Source organism: Lagenorhynchus albirostris, chromosome 14 (assembly GCF_949774975.1).
Source record: "Lagenorhynchus albirostris chromosome 14, mLagAlb1.1, whole genome shotgun sequence".
Taxonomy (NCBI): domain Eukaryota; kingdom Metazoa; phylum Chordata; class Mammalia; order Artiodactyla; family Delphinidae; genus Lagenorhynchus; species Lagenorhynchus albirostris.
Window position 1 is genome coordinate 7231941 of NC_083108.1, and position 21010 is coordinate 7252950.

The window sequence follows — 21010 nt, forward strand, 5'->3', positions numbered from 1 at the left end:
CCGAGGGACAAAGGAAGAAATGTCTTAAATTACATGCTTCGTCTGAGAGGGAAACATTTCCTTTAAAGTTATGTAGCTAGAAACATCTTCTGGATGGAGCAATTCCGAAACACTAAAGAATCATGCAGTAGATAAACACTGCATTTCAAAATAAAAAGTACTGGAGGTAACATACTCCACCCCCGCCCAAAGGACTGACTCAGAAGAGATGAAAAGACTAATGATGTCAATTTACTAAGGACTTAAAAAGAAACAAATAGAAAACCTATTTTTAAAGGTCAGTATATACGGTAGGCAAACACTTCCATACACCTGATTGGGTTTTAATATTTTTCTTACACGGTGCTCCACAATCTCCACAGTTTGTCAACTCAAGTCACTGGGTTTTTTTGTTTTTTTGTTTTGTTTTTTTGGTGGGGGGGAAGGAAGGGTCAAATCTAGCACATCTCAATAGTGACTGCATAAAAGAAAAATATAAACCCAACTTTAAAACAATGTTTTCTTTCTATTCAAATCAATTTAAAACTTTATATAAACTTTATGTTGCAAGAGGATCTAGTCCATTTATGAAAATCATTTCTACATCAAGTTCACCCAAGAAAATGTTGACTAAGCTAAAGAAATCACAGATAAAACATTTTACCAAAGGAAAGTATAGATAACAATAAAACTGCTTAACACCGGAAACTATGATCATCTAGTATTTCTTTAATAGTTCTAGTTCCATTAGGTCTTTATATGTTACGCCAATTTGTACCAGAGTTTAATGACAGAAAAGGCAACAATTTCTAAATTGGTGGTATACATTTCTTTACAATTCTGTAAGGCCATTTATTAAAACAGACAAACCACAAGATGAAAATGAAGGCAACAGAAAAGTCCAACTTCTCACAACCAACATAACAGCACAATCTTAAAATAATTTAGAACTGAATGTTGTAAAAGATATGTAGCAGATCTCTGTTCCATTACCCAAGATTATGTCAGTTCATAATTCTAAATAAATCCTTCTGAAGTATGAAATTAAAAATCATTTTCAGTGTAGGTGTGACCTCTGTGACTTATCACACGGCTATGTTTACTCAACACTATCTTTGAAAACGGGCCATTGAAAGAGACATAACAATGTTCATTCTATAAGTTTCATTTAACTTTACTTAGGATTGAATACACATGAAATGTGCTTTTAATGCATAAAAATCACAGTGGATAGCAGCAAAGGACTGGGGGCGGGGTGGGTAAGGAGAATCTGATTAATTCACATTGTGATTATTCTGCACACTGATGGAAGATAGTTCACTCTTCTAAAAGCTCAAGACTTCCCTTTTTAAAGAACCAAAGTAAACCCAAGACACCTTGCCGACACTTGCCCACCCCTAAACGAACTGGTTACTCTTTTACACATAAAACTGAAACAGTATGGCAGCAAAAGATTTTGATAGCAATGGAAAGTCTGTAAACTGTATTCCAATCTCTTTTCCTTCCTCCCCAAGTGCAAGACGCAGGGTTCTCAGAGCCTCTCAGTAGTGCTTCTCCTGTAAATAATCCTTCATTTTGTTTGGCAGAGGCAGCTTCTGAATCAGGTCTATTCTGGTGTACTGACGGATGACGAACCGGCACAGGTACTGCAGGGAGCGCACCTGCATGAAGCGCGACACGGGGTTGGTCAGCCTGACGGGGTAGGTGGCCGAGCCCGGCAGGCGAGACCGGGAGTAACAGAAGGCCCCGTTCTCGGAGTCCCTGACTGAGTGCTCGATCAGGTCCACGATAGACGTGTGTCCTTCCACGTCCGGCTGTTCATAAAAGCTAAACCTACCATTTGAATGTTCGATTCTAGTGTGAAGGGTCTTGCCGTGCGAGCGGAAGCTCAAGCTTAAAAGGTAGCGGTCATCAGAACTGTCCCGAACGAGGAAAGAGCCATCCGGCACGTTGGCCAGCTTCCCTTCTGCCTCCCAGCGAGTGATGGGGCCCCAGTACCATCCCTGTTTCGCAAGTTTCTTCAGCTCCTCCGTAAGGCTTGTCACGACCATGGGACCACTACTCTGCACTGAGTCATAAACTCTGGCAACCCCGGGGGCAGAGTTAGGATCGAAATTCAAGTGACAGCGCATACTTTCGGCCACGTGGGCGTCGGAGCCGGCGAGCCCGCCGAAGTTCCTTTGGATCTGATTCGTCTGCAGGGGAGGTAGCAACGGTGAGAGTGGCGGGGCGTCGTCGGGACTCGCCCTCGGGCTCTGCAGCACGACTCCCGTGGTGCCGATCAGCAAGCCGTTCACCGACTGGTCCACGAAGATCTCTGGGGCCACCACGAGGTCCGGGTCTACCTGATTCTCGTCTTCGGGGAAGGAGCCCCCTCCCACCGGAGGAGGGACCGCGGAGACTTCCATGGGGGAGGAGCCGTCCAGACAATAGCCGCGCGGTCCTTCCAGAGGGTACATCCCCTCCTCCAAAGGCACAGTGTACTGAATGTAGTCCTGAGGCACGAGTCCGATAACGACAGGCACATGTTCTTCCAGGTGGAGATGCAGGTCCCCATCCTGAGACTCAGAACTCTTGAGCGAGTTCGTCTGTTCTTGGCACGCGGTGTCGGCCTGGAGGTCGTGGAAGTCCTTGCGCACGCCGTTCAGGGCCGGGCCCGGGCCAGGCGAGTGGACCAGGGCCTTGACCCTCACCTCCATCTTGATGCACGTCTCCTCCGACGCGGTGGGGCGCAGGGGCCACGGCGTGGGGCTGTAGTGGTGGCTGCGCAGCGAGGTGGACCTCATGGGCCTCTGCGCCCTCACGTCCTTGAAGACGATGGGGGCCGAGGAGGAGGAGAAGGTGTCCTCGTCCGCAGAGCCCCCGGAGGGCGCGCCGCCCTTGCCCTTCGGCTTCTGTTTCGCAGACAGCCGTCTTTTCAACGTACCCATTAGGCTTTCACTTTTTGATCTACTCTTTCCGCCTTTTTCATCTTCACTGTTGAGATCACAGCTGGCTATATCTTTCCCATAGCAGCTACCAAATAAGGAATCCTCTTTTCCAAAGTCACTGGCTAGTGATGGTTGTTGTACAACCATAAAATCCGCTTCTTCTTTACTTTTATTCAAGTTGAAAGATTTCCGGAAGGTTTTAAGACTAATCTTCTTCATTCTGACTAGTTACCTAATCCAAGGGAATCAATTTCTCTCTGGAATATTATCCTCGAACATCTGGAGAGGCTGCACGCAATGCTGCATCTATGTATTTTTCCCGCTTCATTTACCCTTTGGAGCCATTTTCTAAAAAAATGCAAAAAATAAAAAATGTTAGAAGGCCACATTAAAAAATATCTCCACAAAAAGTTTTATTTTAGTCACTTTCAATCCTTTAGCTTCTGAACAAGGATGCCTGAGTATGTTTATAAGAAGGTAAGCTCCATTAAGACGTATTTTTTCCATTTCACATAGCACAATGCATCACTGCCTACTACCTGATCAGCGCTGGACAAATATTTGATAATGCTTAAAGAGCAACCCCGACTCTACCTCTTTCCTTTCTGCACCTTACTTTGATTTTACCCTAATTACGGTTTGTGTTCCTTACTTCCTAACACAGCTCTAACAGAGCCACTCATCCTCTTCACACTGATCCACACCGTCCCCGGCCTCTCCAGCTACCAAGCTACCAGCCTGTGTCCTGCAAACGGCCAGCACTCAACAGAGAAGGCCCCACATCCGTAATAAGCCTCATCGATTCTACAACAAGCTATACGTATTTTTAAATATTCAAACATCTGTAAAAATGAATTAAAGCAGTCCCATCATCTGTGATGAGTTATCTAGGAAAAGCCTGGAAATGTCCTTCTATAGCCATGAGTTAGTTCAGCGAGAACAGGGCCCTTCCACCTTCGCGTTACCAGTACCCTGAACAGCCAAGAGCGCCCCGAGAGGGGTACTTGCAGCTTCAACACTTTCACCTGCAGGGAACACTCCTAACAACTAGATAAGTACAATTCATCATAGTAGCAGAAACTGCATTTATTTGTCTTAACAGGTAGAAATTGGTGACCTGAAGACTAATAAAAGCCTCCCTGTGTTAAGTGATAATTTTCTGGCTCGCTAGCAATGAACCCAATTTTGTCCACCAAAAATCTGGGCATCAGTTCACACAGATATTAAGAAAACGTAACTACCAATTATCCATAAAACCAAAGGCTGTGAAAACCAGACAAAACAAACATGTTTTGCCACAACAACAGGGACGTTGCAAAGGAAGTAACGTTTACAATAATAACCGAACATCAGCAAATTCTCGATAAACGAGATCAATGGATCGGTATCCAAAATGGCTTGTATCTGGTCTGTCTGGAGCGTCACCCCCACCGCCTCCCAAACCCAAGCATATAAATCTATTTAAAGCTCGACGTAGACGGTCAGGCCCAGCTGACTTTCTAGGCATGGTATAAAATGTTAATTCAGATTTCTAATTATTAGAGAAGTGCAAGTCAAAACTACATTGAGGTACCACCTCACATCTGTCACAACGGCCAACACTAAAAAGTCTACAAATAAAAAATGCTGGAGAGGGTGTGGAGAAAAGGGAAACCCTCCTGCACTGTTGGTGGGAATGTAAGTTGGTGTAGCCACTGTGGAGAACAGTATGGAGGGTCCTCAAGAAACTAAAAATAGAATGACCATATGACCCAGCAATCCCACTCCTGGGCACATATCCAGACAAAACTCTAATTCAAAAAGACACATGCACCCCTATGTTCATAGCAGCACTATTCACAATAGCCAAGACATGGAAGCAACCTAAGTGTCCATCAACAGATGAATGGATAAAGATGATGCGGTACACAGATACGATGGAATAGTACTCAGTCATAAAAAAGCACAAAATAATGTCATTTACAGCAACATGGATGCAACTTGAGATTATCATACTAAGTAAAGTAAGTCATAAAGATAAAGACAAATACCATATGATATCACTTATATGTGGAATATAAAATATGACACAAATGAACCTATCTAAGAAACAGAAACAGACTCATGAACACAGAGAACAGACTTGTGGTTGCCAAGGAGGAGAGAGTTGCGGGAGGGATGGAGTGGAAGGCTGGGATTAGTAGATGCAAACCATTATATATAGAATGGATAAACAACAAGATCCTGCTATATAGCATAGGGAACAATATTTAATATCCTATGGTAAACCATAATGGAAAAAAAATATTAAAGAATGTATATATGTATAACTGAATCACTTTGCTGTGCAGCAGAAATTAAAGCATTGTAAATCAGCTGTACTTCAATAAAAAAAGAGAAGAAAAGTTCAGTTTCAATCTTAATTATGAAGCCTTTTGTTTTTCTACTGCTGTGCCTCGTTTATGCTATTTCCCTCCTCCTGATAAATGTTCTCTTCTTCTTTCCTAATCCACCTTTCAGGAAATTCCTTAAAAAATATACTTCCTCCTTAAATATTCTCTGATCACCCAACCAGAAAGGAGTTCCCCTCCCTTTTCTGGACTCCAAATACTCAACCTGTACCTCTTTAACAGTATGTCACACAGTGACTTAGAACTGCTTGTATTCTATTCATGTCTTATCTCTCCAAACAGATTGTAGTACTAAAAAATAGAGACCATGTCTTATTCGTTTTTTATATTCCTAACCAGGAACTATCATTAGATACTTAATATACACTGCTTAAACTCTTTGATACCAAATAAATATTCCTTAGCTGTCAAGTAAATGGATAGAAAAATCCACACTGTGCAAAACTGGCTAAATCTCCTCTTATCAAAATAAAGCACTCCATATGGCTGATTCGCTTTGTTGTGCAACAGAAACTAACACAGTATTGTGAAGCAATTATACTCCAATAAAGATCTAATAAAAAATAAAGCACTCTATCTCCTATAAGAATCAAAAGTCATTATTACAAATGATCAAGGATTGGCAATTCCACGTAAAAAAAGACACACAGAAAAAACACGTGTCTATCTGTTAGCAAGCTCTACCATACGGGTAATGGGTGTCTACTCCCATACTTCACATGGTATGCGTTCAGACATGTGAAAACTACTGAAGAAATTCCACCAAATAAATACTAGTAAAGAGAAGGAAGTAAATATACTAAATTACATCCCACCCCCCAATACTTAGTACCATGTAGTTGTATAAGTACATCTAAAAATAAAAAGTATCTTTGATCTCACAAGTTGAGGCTGGGTGAAAAGTAGCATAACAATGGCATTACCTACGTAAGTACTACGCTGTCATCAGGTCCAAAAGAAACATAAGGTTGTCCTCAGTCTCAGAATATTACAGTAGGTGCTACAGACTGTCCTTTCTGCTTGTAAGCTGCTTTTCATAAAGTCCTCTACTGCCCTTTCCCCCTCCCATTTGTAAGATACTCTACTGGATCCAAGAGGAGTTAAGATGTGTGATTCAAAACTAAGAGATGAAATCTGTGAGCTCCAAGATGGGTGAAAGAAAACGACAGGTACACCAATATGTATAAAATAGATAACTAATAAGAACCTGCTGTATAAAAAATAAAATAAAATTCAAAAAAAGAAAAAAAAACGATAGGAAGAAACTGGACAGACACAATCTGATAGAGTATCTTTAAGCAGTCAACTACGAACATGACCAACGATTAAAAGCCCTAAGTCAGACCAGACTGTAAATAAAGACACAGGGGAGGGCATAGTGATTCCTGATTCTGCTTCCTAGCTGTACCCGAACCAGCTGCATGCTAGCATGTGGGTAAAATTCACGAGTGGGTCTTAGTGGTTCTGCCAATCTGCTGAACTCAGACCAAATACTCTATGTTCCTTTCTCTACCTGTCACTTTCCTCACACCCTCAAAGGAGTTCTGACCTACAAAAAAGGTCTTCTGTCTTCAGAGAAAACTCTGTACGTGGGAAGAATGCACCTCAGTGGTAACAGAGCCAGTGGCCCTAAGGTCCCGGTACTCACCATTTCCTGGGAGAGGCTGCCTGGGCCGTGCAGACACAAACCAAGTAAAGCAAAGAGGACGATCGTTGGTAACTGTGACAGATACCATGAAGGAAAGGGAGGCTATCAGAGAACACCAGGGTTCCTACTTTAGGCTCCATAAACACATACGACACGTATCCAAGGCCTCTCTGACAGCCAAATATTTAGGCTAAGGCTGGAATGATGAGAAGGAGCCAGTCGTGCAAAGGAAGGCTGAGTGAACAACTTTCTAGATTGAGGGAAGAGCATGTGCAAAGGCCCTGAGGTGGGAAACTGCAGATGCAAAACTGAGAAGCCCAGTGTGCCCGAAGTCCAAGGCGTGAAGGATGAGGGGCACCAGACAGGCACGGCGAGGTACCTGGGTCTGGTTCGAAGTGCAACGAGAAGAACTAAAAGGTGTCAAATATGAACACGGTCTAGTTTATATATGCACGTCCCAGTTTTGAGACCACACATCATCCTCTCCAACACAGACACAAACCCATCAGGAGTGTACCTTTGTTGACAAAACCAACCAAAGAAGCCCACAAAGAACCCAGGGGTCTCAAACTGCCTCATCTGAAAAACAGACGAACAGTTTCTGAATAACAGTAAGATGCTAACCACGCGGAGCTGTTTGGAGATCTCGGGGAGGCTATCCCAGTCCTCCTCACAGGCCGCATGCCTCCTAAATTCTTCTAACAATGGATGGGTGGGGAGAATTCAAGTTCAACATAAAGCACTGGAGAGACTCAAACATGAGTCAACTGCATATAAAGGTTTTATTCATAGCTAGTTTCCATTTGCAAGCAATTCTTCATAATGCCCCAATTTTGTGATATAATTTTAGTGAATTACATTCAATTTCAATTCTGGTAGGAAATAGTTGTAGTTTCAAACCCTTCAGGGTCCATCATTTATGGATAGGCCAGTCATTAGAAACGTGTGTGTGTGTGTGTGTGTGTGTGTGTGTGTGTGTGTGTGTGTGTGTGTGTGTGTGTGTGTGTAGGTGTGTGTAGGTGTGTAGACACAGTTAATGCAGCTAGGAACACATACAGACTCATCCCGAGGTTGCACGGAAAACATCTGCAGCACGTGCCCAAGCTTTAGGGATTCACAACTAGGTAAGTTCTGAAAAGTAGGTTCAGAGGACGAAGAAAGATTCAGAACATGAAGTGGAAAGGAGGCCTGAATAAGAAAGAACACACACTGCAGGATCCAGGCAGCCTATAAGAAGGCAACAGCCTCATCTCCTGCCCACATACACTCTGGTCTTCCTCGAATCCAACTGCCAAACTGCAGGAAGAGTAAAACCCGAAAGAGCTTTCCATCTCACCCAGTGAAAAACAGGTCTTTACAGTGGGCTGCAAGGCCGCACATGATGTCACGCCCCCATTCCTATACCACTCTTCCCTTGCCCTCTCCATTCGCGTCCTGGTGCTCTGAGAATACTAGACACGTGCTGCCATTGAGGGCCTGGGCGCTGGCTGCAAACATTACACAACCAACTCCGCCCCCGCCACTTCTTTCAAGTCTTCACGACTGTCACTTTCTCAGTGAGACCTGCCCTGATCATGCCATTTAGGCTGCAACACAAACCCGCTTACCATGCTCACTCATTTTCCCTGGCAGACAACAGAACTGTCTTAGTAGGTTCTCCATCACTCTCCTACCTCTTTAAAGAACATAAGCTTTACTAAGTAGGGATATTAACTCTGCCTCACTCACTGATGTGTCCCAAGCATCCAGGAGCACAGCACGGGCACAGAAGGTGCTCAGTAACTAGGAGTCAATAAATGCTAGACATGCAAACCTAATCAGGTATGGTGAACGGATCCCCTGCCCATCTTCACCTTCCTCACTCCCCACCTCAAGCAATAATTCACCATCATTTGGGAGAATGTTACAACACTCCTTAACATGGTCAATAAATTCTACACAATCTGGCTATTTTTGATGATTTCTGCTCCATTCACATTCACCATATTTTCACTCAACACACAACTTCTTAACATACTGCTCCTTTGATTTGAACTGTGTTTTTTTTTTTTTTTCCATTCTCCTCCTTGACTAATTCCTTCACACATCAGCTCATCTGTCAGTTCCTCAGGGAACATACCTTACTCTTCCTGATCAGGTGAAATCCCCCAATTACATGATCTCAGAATACTGCACACCTCTCTGGCCTACGATTTTTATCTAGGATGTATGCTTACATCTGTTTGTATGATTATTCGATTAATACCTATCACCCCATCAGACTATGATTGACACAAAAGAAGAGACTATGTCCATTCTTTTCCCAGCATGTTATCGCAGCACCTAGCTTGTATCTGGCCCAAAGAAGGCACTCAATAAATATTTGCTGAATAAACAACAAAGTAAAATGAATAAGAACACTGGCCCACAATGACAGGCGACTTGATGCTGATGTATTTAATTGCCTCAAGAGCAGAACCGGTAACTGCCTCTGACGTGGTAAGTATTACATTTAAATTACCCTTAGTAGATCTGGGGTTCAAATGGTTCTGCTTCCCACTATCACATCCATTTCATAGAAAACAAGACTGATAACCACAGTAAAAGTACTTGGTAATTATCTACTTGATAATTATTCCTTTTTCAACTACCAACCCATATGCAACTTAATATAACATTCAATAAACAAAATTCAATCCTAAACATTAGAAACTACAAAAAGTTCTAGTAGGCCATATGGTCTTTTATCTCTTCCCTTCATTTTCTAGGCAAAGATTACTCTGGAATTTTTAAGAGTATCTGTTTTTCTGTTTGCACTTCTAAAAATACACGCCATCTTTTTATAGGATTACCATCTGTCTCATCATGCCGAAGTAAATGTTCTGAATTAGTTTCACTGCTTTTCTAATTGTAAAATTTTAAGTTTACACATATACTTGAAAATGTGTATAAAGGTTCAAGGGGAAGTTTTAGACATGAATACTTTATCCATACAGGCAGAAGATAATATCTTCAAATAATTTCACAATCTCTTTTTTAAGGAATGATTGGAGGTAGTCATGCTTGCCATTGTAAAATGAAAAAACTTAAAGGACAACATCAAAACAACTACCTAACCTTCAACAAACAAAACAGCATTATTATTGCCATTTTAAAAGTGAGGAAACTGAGTCTCAGGGAGATTAGAACTTGCCCAAATAAGTTAAATAATTTGCCACGAGGAAAACTAGCAGATCCAGAATTTGAACCTGGATGCTGACGCCAAAGCTCACGTTTCCCCTATAACAAGCTGCCCTGTTGGTCGTGCTCGTGCTTAAGTCAGTGGTTCCCAAACTTTCCTGTCTTGGGACCTTTTTGCCCTTTTTAAAACTACTGAAGGCCACAATAAAGCTCTGTCTCTGTGGGTTATATCTACTGAAATCGTTTCTTAAAAGTTAGTTGCCCTGGGCTTCCGTCGTAGTGCAGTGGTTAAGAATCCGCCTGCCAATGCAGAGGACACGGGTTCGAGCCCTGGTCCGGGAAGATCCCACATGTCACGGAGCAACTAAGCCCGTGCGCCACAACTACTGAGCCTGCGAGCCACAACCACTGAAGCCCGTGCACCTAGAGCCCGTGCTCCGCAAGAGAAGCCACCTGCGCACCACAACGAAGAGTAGCCGCCACTGGCAGCAACTAGGGAAAGCCCATGCGCAGCAACAAAGACCCAACACAGCAAAAAAAAAAAAAAAAAAAGTTACTTGCCCTGGGAAATCTGAAACCATATCAAGAATTTCTTTATTACATTTAATCCCTATTAGAAATTAGAGATTTAATAAAAATATTTATTAATTCATTTTTAAATGACAATTTACTCATTACATGTTAACATAAATAATTTTTCAAGAAAAATAAATACATTTTCCCAAAACAAAAATTCAGTGAGAGAAGTAGTACTGTTTTACATTATTGTAAATCTTTTCTCTGTCTGACAAGACAACTGCACTCGTCTGTGTTTGCATTCAATCTGTTACAATATGTTGTTTCAGTTAAAGTGTAAGAAGAAAATCCAACCTCCTACAGATATAGAACTGGAAAGGGGAGGATATTTTATTTAATAACCTTTTCATAACTGTGGATAGTCTTCTTGTGATACTAGAACAAAAGCAAGTGCTAGTTTCCTAAAAGTTAGTAGTGCTAAGAAATCTACAGCCATATCAAGAATTTTTTTACTCTACTACATTTAAATCCATTGGTCTCGGTGACATTTTGAATGAATCCTTTATGCAGGCATGATTTTTTAACATCATGTATTAGTTATTTCATTATACAATATCAAAAAATTACATTTAATATCACCACTGATCTCATCAGAAAAGTCTGTAAGTACTGGGAAGCAGTTAAGCAAACAGTGGTAGATAGAAGTTTTCCACAATTCTAACTTTTGCTTGAATCTAACATGGGCAACGATATTGTCAGTGAAGAGAAAGGCTTTACTTTGACCATTTATAAGAAAATATCGACTGAACACTCAAGTTGATTAACCATAGTTTGTCTGTCAATTGTTCTTTTAGGTTAAAAGTGGCGTGTCATGAAAGAGCAGTTAGTTAAGTAAGTAACTCAAACAAAATGGCTCAAGGCTTCGCTCAAGACACCTTCATTAGCATGTGGTACAAGTGCTTCCTACACATTTCCATTTCATCATAAGGATTTTGAAAAGGTGTGTACTCAAGGTCAAAATGTAATAAAATTAATAATTTTTATAGTTTCATCAATGACATTCTTAAATGTAACTGGAATTTTCTTCTTACTACAAGTGCTTGGAGGTGAAGAACATATGACTACTATGAAAGTTTAATACTATTACACAGTTAGTGCCATTCCTTTGTTCGTGGTAAGGTACCATCAATTTTATTCACATTGCTTTTGCACCCTCGGCAAAAATGGCGATACAGTGAAAAAGGCAAATGTTTTAGCATTATTATGAAAGGGGATCCACAAACCATACTTTGAGAACTGATAGCTTAAACTACCTGTGAAGACAGTTTAAAAGAACAAAGAGAAAGACTTTTAATGTAAGCAAAGCATCCACATTAAAAATCAGCAAGATAGGAGGTTCACTGTTGTAACCATCTCTCTGCATTTCAATTTCCAGCCAGTTTCTGAGCGTGACATGGCTCATGCCCTCCCAGGTCAGCTCCTTGAATTCTATTCCACTGCTCCTGAATCTGTCAGGTCACTACCTGCCATTACCTTTATAAAAAAGGAAAAATAAAAAAGAGACTACTAAAGCCTTTCCATAAAGGGAGAAGCAGAAATGAGGGAAAGAAACAGACCATATAAAGAAAGAAAATAAGGTCAATGGCCAATATAACAGGAGATGGAATTTAGGTCCCAATGTTTGTTATGCCAATAAATATGAATGGGATACACCCAACCATAAAAATAAAGAGACTTTCAGATCTGGTTTTTAAAATCCAATCATATGTTACATAAAAACAACACACTAAAACCAACTGCCTCATAAAGTTTCAAAACATCATAAAATTTCTATTAGCCACCTCTTTCCGATTCTCCTCTTCTTCAGCATTCCTGTGATTTTCTTATTCTATCAGCTGAATTATATCTACTTGTATTCTATTTGAGATCAGGAACACTATCACTTGGTCACTTGTTAGACCCCAGTAACTGAAATAGTTCCTGGGCATTGCTGATGCTCATCCAAACTTTTCTGAACTTAGAGTCTTTTTTTTTTTTTTAAAGTTCTTCCTACAAAAAAAGTTAATCGATTTGTAAACACTAAATAAATGCAGATGGCTAAAAAAATTTTCTGCGGAATTAGGTGTAAGCAAAACCGCTCTAAAGGACTATGAAAACGTTACTGCAAAAAATATCTCAGCCTTCGTACGAAGGTTGCTTTGCAAGTGTGATTATAATTTTACTTAAAAAAAGTGCCAAACTGGAAATCAAAGATGATGCATTATGGAAGGCTGGAGAGGACATAATTCAAACTGATAAGAGTTTTTAGTCACTGATTATTTAAAGAAAAGACATTGGTCCTACACTTGGAAATGAATGAGAGTGCATATTTACTTCTTTTAATTTAAAATAAAATGTTTAAAAGTACATGAGTGTATGTTTCAGTGCAGTTTTTTTTGTTTTGTTTTGTTTTTTTGCAGTACGCAGGCCTCTCACTGTTGTGGCCTCTCCCGTTGCGGAGCACAGGCTCCGGACGCGCAGGCTCAGCGGCCATGGCTCACGGGCCCAACCGCTCCGCGGCATGTGGGATCTTCCCGGACTGGGGCACAAACCTGCGTCCCCTGCATCAGCAGGCGGACTCTCAACCACTGCACCACCAGGGAAGCCCTTCAGTGCAGTTTTTCCATTAACTGATAAATACCAATTCTAATTATTTTGGGGAAAAATCCTCTAATAGAAAAGAATGAAAAAAGGCATAAGCTAACAACAACTGGCTGTCATAATCAAGAAAAAAGGGAAAATGTGTTTACACAAAATTAGAAATGGAAAGAGCAATAACTATGGATCTATGAGAAATCAAAATATGTTAAGAGTACTTTGAAATGCTATGAAAATTAACCTGCAACTCAGATGAAATGGATAATTTTATGGCAAATATATATTACCAAAATTTGTATCAGAAGAGGGAGGAATCCAAAAGAGGCTGACAGTTGTCAAAGAACCTGAGAAAGTTATCCAAGAACTACCATGGCCCTCTCTTCCCTTGGGGAGAAAAAGTAACAAGTCACTATAGATATATGTCCAATACTCACTAAACTACTTCAGGGCATAGCAAGGAAAAAAAAAAAAAGGCTCCCAAATTTATTTTTGAAGTCAAAAGAACACTGATACCGAAACTGGACAGAGACAACAAATTCTAAAAAACCAAAACACCAAAATCTCACTTACGAACACCGAAACAGAAATCTTAAACAGCAGCAAATGTTCAGAGCAGTGGGGGAAACAATTCAACTAGATAAGGTACATCCCAGGATGGCTGGCATGGCTGTATATTTGTAAATTTATTAGTATAATTTATCATAGATCAAAGAAGCAAAATCATATGAGCATAGCTATAAAGAACAAAAAAGATCTGAAAAAATAACATCAATTTCTGACTTCCCCCAAAAATAGTCTTTGTAAAACTGAAATAGATGGACATTTAACACGATACATATAACAAAATTATGAGCCATAAAGAACAATGAAGAAATGCTGAAAGCCGGCAACAAGGATGCCAATTATCAATACTTTATTTAGCATTATTTTCAACATATTAGCCAATTAATTAGACAAGAGTAAGAAACAAGTATAAATATTGGAAAGGAGGAGACAAATTGTCATTATTTACAAGTGACATGATTGAATGAATATCTGGAAATACAACAGATGCAGCTGAGGAACTATTAGGGGGGAAAAGAAGAAAACTCAGTTAAGTAACTGCTTACAAAATGTATATGTAAAAATCACTAGTAATTCTGTATTTTTTTAAAGCTGGTAAGAAAATACAATAAAAGACTAGATTCTACTTATAACAGTTTTTAAAAAGATGAAATTAATTTTTTAAATGTCCAGAACTTCATGAAAAACTCTAAAACTCCTCAAAGGATCATAAGAGATCTAAATATATAGAAAGACTTATCTTGTTCTTCAATAAAACAATTCAATTCTGTCAAAATATTAATTCAAGATCCCATGAAAACATCAAGGATGTCTTTGCCAGAAACCTGACAAAATGATATTGAAGTTAACTCTGACATATAAACAATGAAAAAAGTAAGGAAAATCCTAAAGGACAAATGAAGGAGGATGAGCTGCACTGGATGTCAGAACATACTGTGAGCGCTTAAACCTGGAGGGACAAGGACTAGGAAGTCAAGAAACAGACCAGACACATAGGAAAGGCTCTGTAACTACGACAGGTGGAACTACCGGAGGAAAGGTGGGTTATTAAAGAGACGATGAGAGTAGGTTGCAAAACCATTTGGGAGTGGTGGGGAAAGGAAGATTCTGACTTTATTTCTTATGTAAAAATAAATTCCAGAAGGATCAAATATGTAAACAAAATAAATAAATAAATGAAAGTTGAAGGAAACTCTTAAAAAACTTGCACTGCAAGAAAGACTTTCTATGCACAACATAAAATCTTGACTCCATAAAGAAAAAGATCGACAGATGTAACAATGCAAAATGCATAAATTTCTGGATAGCCAAAAAATGGCATAAAGCCAAAAAACAAACTGGAGGAAAACTGCCAACACATATGACCAAGGATTAATTTCTGTCACATAGACCATGCTCTTAGAAATCAGTAAGAGAAAGGCACACAATCCTATAAGCAAACGGGCAAAATATACAAAGGAACAGTTCACACAAAAAGAACGATGGAAGAAAAGAAGTCAAGCAAACAAGTAAGAGAGAAATCAGGCAAAGCAGGAGAGGGAGAAAATGAATTCAAGTGGCCAGTCAACACCCTAGAAGATTCTCAACTCATTCACCACAAAGAAATTAAAGGAATTTGGGCGAGATGCGAACTGTTCTACAATGAGATTGTGATGGTGGTTACATGACGGAATGCATTTGTATAAACTCAACAGACTGTACACTGTAAAGGGTGTTTCACTGTACATAAACTGTATATCAACCTTAAAAATTCACTAAAAAGGAAATTCAAAGCAAAACAAGATAATATCTTTCACCAATGAGTTTGAAAAAACTAACAACATTGGCAAAGGTATGGGAAACTAGCACTGATAACTAATCGTTGAAGTGCAAATGGCTACAACTTGTGGAGGACTATTTGAAAATATTTATCAAAATCTTAAAATTCACATATGCTTTAACCAATAATTATGCTATTAGGAATTTGTCTTTTGGATCCATATTCATGCCGAAAACAGGAACATATGGAAAACGATGTTCGCTACAGAATTAAAAAAATAAAAACTAATATTACTCGATCATTTACCTAGTAATGGCCTACTATTGGTAAATATAGGCCGCATATTGGCCTAATATGTGCCAGGCCTTGGGTTAAGCCTTTGGAATACACTGCGTCTCATTTAATCCCGAGAACCCAGTGAGTTCGGTACTAGGCACAAGAAGTATATAGCACGGTGGGCAGCACTCCTCTGAAACCAGAATGCACGAGTTCACGTATATCCCCAGGTCCACCTTTTATCGGTGTGTTATCTTAGAAATAACAGTATCAATCATGCAAGTTAGTTGTGAGATTTAAATGTGTTCGTAAATGCGATGTCCTTAAAAAATGCTGACCACGCAGTAAGCTATACAGGTGCTTGCAGCTAAAGGCAGTCGTAACAATAGTAACATTCCCACTGCATAAATGGGGACGCTGAGGCAGAGATCACAGCACTTGCCTAAGATCACAGAACTGATTCTACAGAACGAGTCCACTTAATCACTACACAAGACTTTTGCTGCATAATTCATTTTGGTAAAAATGTGGAATTAATCTAAATATCAGGGAGCAACAATAAAAATACACATCAAAAATCAGTGGACTAGTTTAATAAATTATAATCCATCAATACGACGGAATATTATATAAAGAAAGGGGTCTAAGATATATTGTTGGAAAAAGGCAAGTTACAAAATAAAATGCAAATATGATCCCATTTGTGTACTTATTTATATGCCTAAATATGTATAGTAAATGTCTCAAAGAATATCGAGTATCAGTGATTACACTTCTAGTGAACAGGAAATGGGATCAGGAAGCCCTACATGCAAGACATACATTTTCTACAGTAGATCTTCCTGTGGCAATGGAGCAGGTTTCACTTTACTACAGAACAATGACCACCCTCTCCCCTTACAAAAGAAAATCTGCAGCCTGTGTAAAGGAATGTGTGTCTGTGTGTTTCAGCCACCTGGTGTCATGAAAACCAGGACTCTGATGCCCTCAGGGTCAAAGGTAAGGTCTCAACAGCTTTCCTTAATCATCCATCTCTCTAAACCTGCTTAAACTGTTCCCAGTTCTCCCCAGCTTCTTACCTCCTGATCCATCTTCCCCTTTGCACCTTGCCTTGTCTCATTCCATATACCGCACTCTCTTCTTTCAGTCTTTTGCTTCCTATTCACAACCCAGACTCTCCCAGCAGCTCTGATCCCTATGAAGACCAGGAATGAACACCTGATCCAGCCAAACCACCTGACATCAAACCACCTCGGTACCACTGAGTTCACTCCATACAAGTGGTTCTCATCATTCACTACAATTTCTGTATGTTTCCTTAACTATGCCCACCTCTTTGCCTCCCTCTCCTACAGTATTTATCACTCCAGCTCACATACTTGTCTTGACACTGATAAAACACTGCACTTCCTTGAACAGTATAAGGAGATAGCTGCAAACCACAGTAAAAACACAGGGATGAAAGATAAAGTCCTTACCCTCCAGGCCCTTAGATTCTAGTAGAGAATTTAAGTAAGCAAGCATTTGCAGAAGGGTTGTAAAAGGAACACATTAGGATGCGACCATCATTCAGAGAGACCTAACTCACACCAGGAGGAAGAGGGGAGGTGTCCTGTCACTACGACTACTAACACCACCACAAGCACCACCCACTAGGAGGTTATTATGCACTAAAATGCACACTAATCTCCTTGAATTCTCAAAAGAACTCTGTTTGGAAGGTCCTATCTTTATCTCCATTTTATAGAAGAGTAAACGAAACCTTAGAATATTTAACAACTGGCCCAAAGTCACAAAGGAAGTTGCCAAGCAATAGACACAAGAGCCATCACGTGTCACTTTATCTGTGTTAACACAATATGGAGCCTGGGAGGACAGAGCCTTGTGGTTCTGAGCAGAGACTCTGCAGCCATCCTGCCCGAGTTCAAATCACAGCCACCACCGCCCAATGATCTTGGGCATCCATGCCTCAGTTTCCTCATCTGAAAATAGGAATTAAAAAGTATATACCAAAGGGGATCCACTTCTGGCATGATGGAAAGGGAAGCTAATAAATCCTCTCTGTAAAAAGTAACTATAAAGCTGGGCCAAACTGTCAAAAGCAACCATTTCAGCATTTTGGAGATAAACTAACAGCATACAACTGAGAAGCTTATTCATAAAAACCAGTGAACATTGGGACTTCATTAAAATTATAGACTTTTGTGTTGCAAAATGCATCATTAAGAGGAAAGAAAAGCCACAGACTGGGAGGAAATATTTGCATACCATATATCTGATAAAGGACTTGTACCCAGAACAAATATTTAAAGAACTCTTTAAGACTGAATGAAAGACAAATAACCTGTTTTAAAATGGGCAAAAGACTTAAATAAGACCTTTTACCAAAGACATACAAATGGCCAGTAAGCACATGAAAAGGTGCTTAACACTACCGGTCGTGAGAACAATGTAAATGAAAACCACAATGAGACACCACCACCCACCCACTAGAAGGACAAGACCCAGTCTTCGCAAGAATGTAGAGAAACTGGAACCCTCCTACATCACTGGTGGCGACGTAAAATGAGTTGGCTTTTAAACATTTTTCTTTTTTCCTTATTACAGGAAAGAATGATTAAAATGCTTCACTAGATATACAGAAAACAAAGATTTATGGAAAGGCAGGTAATTTCAGACCCCTAGGAATCACTCCGTATCAGTTTATACAGATCCTCTACTTCCTTTTTTCTACAGCTGTATAGTACTTGTGTATTGACGTTTTATTCTTTTTGTGGTGTCTTGGAGAACTTAAGTTTCTCACTGCATTTTAGTCGAATTTGTTAAGTCTTCCCTCATTGTAGGCCGATTCTATTGTCTTAAGAAAATTCTTCCAACAATGAAAGCATGTATCTCCTGTTATTTCCTATAAAAAAGTATTAAAGTTCTGCCTTTCACATGTAAGTCCTTGGTTAATACTTGGTTAGTACTGACTTATGTGTGAGGTAGGGATTAATTTGCATTTTTCCACAGGGATAACCAATTGGCTCAACACATTAACAGAAAAATACTGACCCTCATAAGAATCAAAGAAATGCAAATTAAAATAGTAGTGATTTTTCACAAGTCAAATCAGCAAAGATTTTTCTAAATGATGATGTTCCCTACTTAAAAATGTCTTAACATAGTTGTAAAAAATCACTTGGCTATATGCAACTCTTAAAAATATTCATACTTTGACCCAATAATGCTAGTTTTATAAATCTTGAATATGAAAACAAAACATACCAATGTCCCCTGCATTATTATGTGGTGAAAAATAAATTTAAATTAAAAAAACCAGAAACATTCTGATTTCCAACATATGAGAACCGTAAACAAAATTCTTACACATCTACACAATGGAACTTTAGGGAACCACTAAAATTGATATTTATACAGTTAAAAATAACATGGGGGAAAAGTTCATATTGTTCATTTGTTAAGTGCAAAAACACAGGAAACAAAATCTTATGTAAAGTGTGGCCTCGATTATGTAGAAAGAATAGGGAGGAAAATCAGACCAGAAAGAAATACAGCATAACTGTCAACTGGATCATAGAAGACTTTGTAAATATTATTTTCAATACCTTATTTTCAAAATATTCTATAATAAACATGGAGTGTTTTTATAAGAATAAAGTCTGTAAATTTGTTTGTTCTTAAGGTACTTTTTAAAAGGGAATGGCTGAGTAGATCCATCAGGTCAGAGCAGAATGCAAGGTCTTTTCTTGGCTTTTGTACATGGCATGACTACCAAACAGAAAAGTAAATCAATAGTTAAGAATATTGCATTATTTTTGTTTTATTACAAACTAGACAGCCCCCTCCTCCTCAGCCCACTTAAAATAACTTTTTGCAAATCTGACGTTACTTTTTATTTGGTGTATGAAATATTCAAAGTTTAAATGCTAAGAGTAATAACCCCACCAGCTCTTCAATGACCCTCTTCCCTCCCTACTTCAGCTTATATCCCATGATTAATCACCATCATTCCACAGCTCATACCTTCAATTCCCTTCCCCCATTCTCACTCTGAAAAACTCCCCTGGCAAAACCACAACACCCGTTAAATCTAACTCTCCCTGCGCCACTCCTGCACCCTTATAGGGAACGTGGCTGGAGAAACACGTGACCACTCTGGCTGGTCTCACTTCGTAGTCATCACCATGAACCTCAGATGGAGCCTTAATGCCGCCTGGAAATCAAACCACATTCCCCTGGTCCATTCACCTCTCACTTTCCTTGCCGACAATGTCACATCTTTCCTCATACCTCCAACACCTATTCCCCCATCTTCAAGCTCAGCAGATGGCCCAGTGTCCTATTTCACAGAGAAAACTAAGAACTTCAGAAGAAAACTGCAGACTCTGACACCACATCAACCCACATCCATCCTTTATTATATACATCCACACACCTTTCTACCGGGCCCCCTCCACTGGTGTGCTTGGTCTCCTTCCGCTTCCAAATATTTCCCTCTACTGGATCACTCCTAAAAATGTCACTTTTCATAGACACAAATAAACTTGTCCTGACCCCACTTTCCCCACAATCTATGGTTCTACCTCTTCAATCCCCCTGCAGCAAAACGCCTTGGGAAAATCATGCATACTTGAGATCTACAATTCCCTTTCTCCCATTTTCTCTTAAACCCAAGCCAGAGACCTACTATACCACCATTACACAGAAACTGCTTTTGCCAAGGTCACTCATAACGTCTCCATTGCAAATCCAGCACGGGCTCTCAGTCCTGATCTTACACACTCTACCAGCAGCATCTGATACAGCTGGTCACTCCTCAGATGCTCAGCCTCTGATCTCTTAATGTTGGGGCACCCTGCACTCAGACCCCGGTCATTTCTTCTCTATCTACACTCACGTCCCTCAGCAATGTCATTCATTCTCATGCATGGAATAATGATGCGTCATCCACTCCCAAACTTTTATCTCTTTATTTAGCCCAGTTATAGTCAACTCCCCTCTTGACTTTGCTGCTGCGCTATCTTATAGATATCTGAGACTCAGCATGTTCAAAACTAAACTCTGGATTTTTCCCATCCCACCCCCAAACCTGCTCTACCTGCAGTTTTTCCCACTTTCACTTATGGTTGCTCCATTTTTCCAACTGCTC

The 21010-nt window shown here is 39.9% G+C and overlaps 1 protein-coding gene across 6 annotated transcripts in view; it reads right to left on the reverse strand.

The window, feature by feature from the left end:
• Positions 1 to 688: 688 nt before the first annotated feature.
• SOCS6 (suppressor of cytokine signaling 6) overlaps positions 689 to 21010 on the reverse strand; it is a 31172-nt gene continuing 10850 nt past the window's right edge. For all 6 annotated transcript variants that reach the window (XM_060120811.1, XM_060120807.1, XM_060120812.1 and 3 more), the window contains one exon: positions 689 to 3257. In XM_060120811.1, the coding sequence (XP_059976794.1) occupies positions 1521 to 3128 (1608 nt within the window). In that variant the 5' untranslated portion in view covers positions 3129 to 3257 and the 3' untranslated portion in view covers positions 689 to 1520. The remainder of the gene's footprint in view (positions 3258 to 21010) is intronic.